General features: G+C 45.1%; 1 protein-coding gene across 3 annotated transcripts; it reads right to left on the reverse strand.

Annotated features, from left to right (window-relative positions):
• Positions 1 to 431: 431 nt before the first annotated feature.
• Positions 432 to 8,145, reverse strand: thap12a (THAP domain containing 12a). Of its 3 annotated transcripts, none has more exons than XM_017721991.2 (5): positions 7,869 to 8,144; positions 6,595 to 6,715; positions 5,092 to 5,172; positions 4,034 to 4,070; positions 432 to 2,645 (listed from the first exon to the last, which is right to left on the reverse strand). In XM_017721991.2, exons 1-5 carry the CDS (start codon positions 7,955 to 7,957, stop codon positions 778 to 780), a joined length of 2,196 nt encoding a protein of 731 aa, XP_017577480.1. In that variant the 5' UTR covers positions 7,958 to 8,144; the 3' UTR covers positions 432 to 777. The 3 variants fall into 3 exon arrangements, with proteins under 3 accessions (XP_017577480.1, XP_017577479.1, XP_037403463.1); XM_017721990.2 differs by having other exon boundaries at positions 4,034 to 4,073; positions 7,869 to 8,143; XM_037547566.1 differs by lacking the exon at positions 5,092 to 5,172 and having other exon boundaries at positions 4,034 to 4,073; positions 7,869 to 8,145.

Below are 8,145 nucleotides of genomic sequence, written 5' to 3' on the forward strand. Positions count from 1 at the left end.
CCACTCACTGGCCACTTTATTAGAAACACCCGCCTTGTGCTTCCACTAACTGGCCACTTTATTAGAAACACCTACCTTGTGCTTCCACTAACTGGCCACTTTATTAGAAACACCTACCTTGTGCTTCCACTCACTGGCCACTTTATTAGAAACACCTGCCTTGTGCTTCCACTCACTGGCCACTTTATTAGAAACACCTGCCTTGTGCTTCCACTCACTGGCCACTTTATTAGAAACACCTACCTTGTGCTTCCACTCACTGGCCACTTTATTAGAAACACCCACCTTGTGCTTCCACTAACTGGCCACTTTATCAGAAACACCCACCTTGTGCTTCCACTTACTGGCCACATTATAAGAAACACGCACAGCTATTTATTTGCTCCATTTGATCAAGGAGAACAGGAATGATGTCAGAAGTAAAACGTCCATTTGTTCAAAGAGGAAACGGAAATGTTTATTTTACAAGTTGACATGGAAACAACTGTGGAGAACATTGCAATTTCACAAAAGAGTATTTTACTGAAGTGTAACTGACAAAATTATTTCTAATGTTTGGCCAAACAACACATTTTAATGTCCGACAGTTTCTCATTATATACATTCACACCACCCGAATAAAGCAAAATCTGAGCCTGGGATCCACAGTCCAGGTGTCTGTAGTGGGTCACTGTACACCAAAGCAACCATGTCTGCTTATTTTTAGCTGCAAAAACTGGAATTCATTTTTGAGCATTTCCTACAGGTATTTATACGCCTGTACACTCGTCCACAAAATCAAGCAGGTGTCTCTGTTGACTCTTTGTCGGGATACATTTTCAGGTACGTCTCAACCATCAAGTCCAAATCATGCCCACAGCCGATGTTAAACATGGCCAGACTTTTGTTTCTGTGTTTGGCAGGCGTGTCCTGCAGGTACGCCATTAGACGACGTCTTGCGGTGCTGCATCGGTCATCTGGAAGGGAAAGGACTGGCAGGCAGCTCAGGACTTTGAGAAGCGCGCAAACGTTGGGGAAAAACTTCACGTCAGACAGCTGAAGCGTTTCATAGATGGTGGACGGTAAGGTAACGTTCTTGGTGCCATGTTTCCATTTGATCTTCCAGCAGTTGAGCTCGGTGGGTAACGTGTCTGGATTGGGCAGGTCATCCTTGTAGATTTCTGCGCTCGTTTCTTCCGTGTTGAACTTCATTTGGCCCATGATCGCAGGCACCAGGGACAGAGACTGCAAAGCCTTGAGGTGATTTTCGGAAAAAAGGTCGCTGAGCTCCTTAATAACGTGGCTGACCACCGGAAAAGTGAGATGAATTTTGTAGTAGGCCTCGGGCTGGATCTCCTCACCGGCATCCGGACGTTGCTTTCTGAAGAAAAGCCTGGGGATTTTGATCGGGATTTCCAACGCAGCAGCCAGGTTGATGGCCTCTTCGAACCAGAACTCATGGTAGACCTCAATGTTCTCGAGAACTTCATTGACTGAATGGAGGACGGCCGTCAAACTGCTAGCGGCAAAGAAGACCTCGCTGGTTTGTCCTTGGAGATTTTTGCCAAAGGCTCTGGAAAAGGATAATGTGTTCTTCAGCACAACCAGCGCCATGACAAACTCGAAATCCGACAACGCTTCGGATATAACGAACGCATTGTGCGCAACATCGTCGCTCCATTTGAATTCTTCGTTGTCATGGACACTGTCCATGCAGAGGAGCAAAGACTCCAGGAGGTCAACAGCCAACTCGAAGGCATCATGCTGTTCAGTCCAGTTGGTGTGACAAACTTCTTTGAGAGCAGCCGCTTTCTCTTCGTTGCCCTGGTAGTAGATGGAAATTGCATTGTCCAGCTGATTCTGCAGCAAAGGTGACTTGCTGAAGAACGCATCAATCTTTTTCAGGGTTGACATGACGAGCTGCACGCTTGTGAAGTTCATGCTGTTGGCCAGGCAGATGTTTAAGGAATGAGCAGAGCTTGGTGTGAGCACAGCTAACGGATACTGCTCGCTAAGTCTAATGGCCACGGCTTTGACTTTGAAAGCATAGATGCCAGTGCAGAAATACGCCTGTCCTCTGCACTGTTCCATGTTCAGGCTGTACTTCTCCGAAATTTCGACCGCAAGGCTTTGAGCGATGCCCTCCACGTCTCCTTCAAAGCGCAAGAACCCTAAAAACTCCTCTCGCAAGCTGCTGATCTGGTCTACAAAGCGGATGAACAAAGGAAGGTGGTTCTCTCCCGTTATCTCCACAAGGTTGTCCATGACTAGGGAGAAAAAGCGAGCCTCCTTCACTTCAGCAAGCAAATCTTCAAGAATGCACTTCTCGCTCACTTCCAGCATCTGCTGAAGCTGAGTGGAAGAGCAGTACTCCAAGTTCACGGCCGCTGTTTCGAATTTCTTTCTGAGCAATTCGTCGCCGGCGTTGATGCGATACTCCAGCAGGGCCTGGAAATTGCTGGGCGTGAAGCTTTTGCTCCTCGGTTCTTTGTCAGAATGGCCGTGCAGAGGGATGTTCTGCCGTCCCATCATGACCACAACATCAAACAGTGACCGGAGATATTCCTTGTGTTCTCTCTCCTCGTCTGATACCTGAGGGCCATTATCGGTCTCTTGGCCATTGGCGCTCTCGGCAGGATCTTTCGGTGCCTCCTCTTTTTCTTCCACTAGATATAAGACAACATACAGACAGGTTCAATTAGTTGAAGGCTTACTAGAAAATCCACAACCCAAACATTTAAACCCATGGCTGCAGACATGCACTCAGCCCCAGTGGCGTCACATGCACATGCGCACACTGCCACAGCAGCCGCCCAATGGCACGGTAAGTTTTGGCTGCGGCCAGAGAGCTACATTTAATGTACCTTCCTGATGAAAACGATCATAGAACCCATTAAAAACGTCTGTTGGGTCCTGGTGGTTTTCAGTAGTTGCTAATGTTTTCCTGATGGGTTGATCTCACAGTGTAAGGGATTCTGATTATTTAATCGGGTGTTTTGGAACTGGTTCCACATACATTTGATTGTTTCCTAATGGCCTCTAATGGCAAACATCAAGCCAATTTCCATTAGGGAGCAAAACCATCAGGTTTTATTCCTAACTGCCCAGCAAACAGTTACGCTGTGACAATGTCCCTGTTTCAGTGCCCACAGCGTCGTCTGCGTTATTCCCCAGAAAGTTACGAACATTGTCTGGCAACTTTCTAGGAGGCCGTCACGACGTCGATGAGACAGCAAAAGTAATTGGTACTATGTTGAGTGTACGTCGTCACAACCTCCTAGAATCCTTAATACGTTCTATTTTAAAAGTTCTAATCGTCTTCAGCTTGGCTTTCGCAAGTTTCAGTCGTAACCGATTTGTTTTATTCTGCAAATAATAATAATAATAAATTTAATTTAAAAGTGCCTTTCTCGCCCCTAAAATAAATTAATTCAAATTCACTCAAAACTCAAATAAAACCCAACATTCATGTCTGAACGTCGTGGTGGGTTTTATTTTGAAAGTTTCCCTATTTAATTACCTTATTATTAGTATGGCAACGTTACTATACATTCAGTGTAGCTCGTTACCCAGCAGTATGCGGTTTGCCGTTTTTCCATGGCAGAGCGTCACCGACATCGTCAATAGGCTGGCGGTGCATGTCAGGCTGAGAGTGCACGTCTGCAGAACTTTCTCGAAAAGACATTTTTTTGTGAGAATCTGCAACTACAGCCTACAATAACTTTCTAAATGGCTCCTGGCTTGAACATACAGGGCTAGGAAGAGCGCCCAAGTCCATATAGAGCTTTTATATTATGTGGTGTGAGGGCAGGCAATACAAATATAATACTTAAAAACACTTCGACACAATGTTAACCCAGTTAAACTGAATGAAATGTTCCGAAACCTCCGAAACAAGTACTGACGATATTCACAATGTATTCTGAAAGGCATTTCGTGACGTAGTTTGTCAATATTTCCATGCAACTTCATCATACTGCTGACTCCCAAAGTGGAAGTTCTTCAAACATGATAAAAATGGTTCTTTAAAGAAGCATATCATACGTCAACTCACCTTTACTCACTTTTGCCTTTGTGGCCTCATCTTCTGCCTGCTGAATAAAAACAAAAACAAAAAAAAAACAGATTTTATTCATCCTAAAGGAAACTGCAGCAAATAAATAAATAAATGCTCACTAGACTCATCAGACTTAAACAATGTGGCCAGTTCACCAATGTGTGCTTGAATGCAGGTAAACATTTACATATAACTTCAGGTATTTATAAATAAGATTTATCAACATTATCACATCAACATCATACACACAAGTTCTTCTGTCTAGTCTCGGTCGTAAAGCTTTCAATCAACTCGATTCTACAAAACGACCAACTACAGCCTCTGAGGCTACGTTTACACAGCAGGTAAAAGCGGCCAAAATCTGATCGTTTTCTTCATGTGGCACAGATGTGTGTCTGTGCGTCTGTGTGAACAGCAAAGATCTGATGTTTTCTATTCTGATTTGAGACGCTTTCATAGGTGGAACTGAAATCCGATCTGCGGCAGGGCGACTCCGTCTGAACAGCCAGATGGGAATCTGTGCGACTTTTATGTCAATCCGGCTCAACATCAGTCATAATTTCATGCTGCTGAAACGTTTATGCTGATATTTCTGTCCAAACATTAGAAAACATACATCAAAAACCCTCAACGTTTTAAGAGATTTCTAAAGAAATGCGAGCACGGCTGCAGGAGAACGAGGCTGCAGCGTCAAAGAACAGCTAGACTTTACTTTCAGAGTCTAAAGAATCTGATGACAAACCAAAGAAGTGACCGCGCCCTTTTCACAGCTCCAACACATTCTGAGTGATGACCCAGCTGTCGGTCAGTGAACCTTCATGATGGTTCCAGAGACGCTGGTGAAGATGAAGCTGAACCTCCAGGAGCGACCGGCGTTCTTTGGCAGTTGTGATTGTTTACCTCTGAATGAGCCGCATTGAGCACATACGTTCAGCCTGATGTCCCACACAGATCACATTTAAAAGGTTTCGTGAACAGCTAGAACAAGACGAAAATCAGATTTGGGCCACTTTTACCTGCTGTCTGAACGCGGCGTAATAAACAAACATTCCAACCTCATTCTTCACCCGTTTGCGGGTGGGATGGTCAAAGATGGTGGGTATGGCGGTGTCTTTTAGAACCGTCCTGAAAGGGCTCTGAAAGATGAAAGTACTGGTGAGTGAAGCACTGCATGCAAGCATACGTTCTGAAAATGAACCGAATGGGGAGAAATGTTCTAGACCAGGGGCGTCAACCTCAACCACTAAAAAGGCCGTATTAAAAAATCTCAACAAGTCCGTGGGCCAGAGAACCTGTTCTTTTCGGGTTTTTTTGTTGGCTATAAACTGAGCTGACCATGGTTTACTCAAAATATGCAAAAACTGTATCTAACAGACCTGGAAATATTACACACATACTTGAAATATTCAAAATGTAGATATCAGAGCTCAGTCTTCTAAACCTACCTATTTGATGAATTGGACACCTGGCATCTTTTCTTTGTTGCAAGGTGAATTAATACCTGGGCTTAATTTCTGAGCTGCTGAGCCGAGTGAGCTAGTCAAGTGTATACTGTGTATTGTATATAATGCATATATATAATGTATATTCAATAGTATATTGGTTGAACACCAGCTAAAATGCAGTGTGTTTTTAGTGATATGACTGGTGTGGAATTGTGCAGAATTGAGGTGTAACCACTGTCCCATAGACTTGCTGTAGGAGAGTTGAAGCAGATTACATTGCAATGCATGCTGGGGACTGTAGTGCAGTGCATTGTGAAATAAGCTAGTGGGTTCTAGACGCTCTCATAATCAAATGCAGGTACTAAACCTGTGTGTTCATCGTTTGCTCGGTTGGTGGCTTCCGTGCACGGCCGAGCTTCGGTCTTTCCTCTCAAGCATGAACCTTAAAAGGTAGGACTTCCCTCATCAAAGGGGCGTTGCACAAAACCCCGCCGACGTTTCCCTGAGCGCTGGGGGTTTTACTACAGTGACGAAGGCTTGACTGTAGCAAATCTCCCCCCATTGTATCCACGGCAGTATTCCTTCATTTAAAGGAGCTTATTATCAGCAGCTAAACTAGCTAAATACTTAAAGTAACCGAGTTTCCTGAAATCTATTTTGATTACCTGCGACTCCCGTCAGGGTCTCTCCCACTATAGGCGAAACACGTTGTTTCGGTCACATTGGTTCGTCCTAGAGGGAGTTATTACAGAATATTCGGGGCCTCTTTCAAGTGAACAAAGTCATAAAGTTATAGGAATAAATTCCCAATATTTCAAGGATAACGTGAGTAATTTGTAGGGGGGGCTGCCATAATCATCTCGGGTTATAGCCATTATATCGCTGTATATCTGCCTGTAGACGATCTTTTTATATTTATTCTTCCTGTTAAATTGTTTACATCCTTATTACTATTACTGTCCTGTGTTGTGTGACTGATACGGGCTGCTAAATTTCCTTCGGGATCAATAAAGTAAGTAAGTGTCCAAGTACGGCGAGGACGAAGACACCGAGCACATCGGAGTTCCTCTCGCTCCTTCAGGATTGATCATTCTGATTATCGTTCAAACTCACCGTTTTTAAAATGAGATCCGGCTCAAAGTGCCTGGCGCACAGTCTGTGGTATTTGTTCAGATGTTCTGGCGTTTTGTCCCTCAAATCTGAGCGACAACAGTTTTCCACCCACTTTTTGCACCTATAAAAACAAACAAACAAACAAACAAACGTGATTCCTCATAATGTAGACAGCTAAGCGTCTAAACACGACACGAAGTTAGCTTCTTATTCTAATTATCTGTTCCACCTTAAACGGTGCAAATAACCTCACAGAGTACATCATCTATTCTCATTCTGATTTCCCGTTCCACCTTAAACAGTGTAAATAACCTCGGAGTACATCATCTATTCTCATTCTGATTTCCCGTTCCACCTTAAACAGTGTAAATAACCTCGGAGTACATCATCTATTCTCATTCTGACTTCCCGTTCCACCTTAAACAGTGTAAATAACCTCGGAGTACATCATCTATTCTCATTCTGATTTCCCGTTCCACCTTAAACGGTGTAAATAACCTCGGAGTACATCATCTATTCTCATTCGAGTTATCCGTTCCACCTTAAACGGTGTAAATAACCTCGGAGTACATCATCTATTCTCATTCTGATTTCCCGTTCCACCTTAAACGGTGTAAATAACCTCGGAGTACATCATCTATTCTCATTCGAGTTATCCGTTCCACCTTAAACGGTGTAAATAACCTCGGAGTACATCATCTATTCTCATTCGAGTTATCCGTTCCACCTTAAACGGTGTAAATAACCTCGGAGTACATCGTCTATTCTCATTCTGATTTCCCGTTCCACCTTAAACGGTGTAAATAACCTCGGAGTACATTATCTATTCTCATTCGAGTTATCCGTTCCACCTTAAACGGTGTAAATAACCTCACAGAGCACATTATTTACAATTATTTTACGGAGTACATACTTCATGGCGTAGCCAGCTACGCTGTTTACGTAGCGTCCATAACACGACGCTTTAAGCTACTTGAAGCTTATTCGAACCATCCGTTCCACCTTAAACGGCGCGAATGATTCTGGGGCGCATTCTATTCAGTTCTATTGTGCGGAGAACGCTCCTCTGTTCGCCCTTAACGAAGCTGGAGCCTCTCACACGAACCCTCCGCTCCACCTTAAATGGCGCAGGGACGCACGGACCGGAACCGCTGCAGCATTTAAGGTGGAACGGGAGGTTGGAGCGAGCAGCTGGCGCATTAGGACGGTCCTCGGGCTCCGCGGCGGCGCCTGAACGCCCGGCTCAGCCCGGCTGCGTGCGCGGCGGTACTCGCCTCTCCGGGTCGCGCGGGAACCTGAAGAACGCCAGCACGGAGTGCGAGCTCATGCGCGAGCAGTGCAGCGCGGCGCAGAAGTTCGGCATGTTTTAAGGTGGATTTTCCCGCCGCAGGTGATCCGCAGTCAGACGGGGCGCATTCCCGGTCGGGATCCGCGCCGGACAAGGAATCGGGGAATCGGGAAAGTTTCGGGAAGCTCGGGCCGAGGCGCTCGCGAGTGCTTTGCGCGGCCTGGAGGAGTCAGCGCGCAGAAGGGGCCCCCACAATGCTTTGC

The sequence above is a fragment of the Pygocentrus nattereri genome, chromosome 18 (assembly GCF_015220715.1).
Source record: "Pygocentrus nattereri isolate fPygNat1 chromosome 18, fPygNat1.pri, whole genome shotgun sequence".
Taxonomy (NCBI): Eukaryota; Metazoa; Chordata; class Actinopteri; order Characiformes; family Serrasalmidae; genus Pygocentrus; species Pygocentrus nattereri.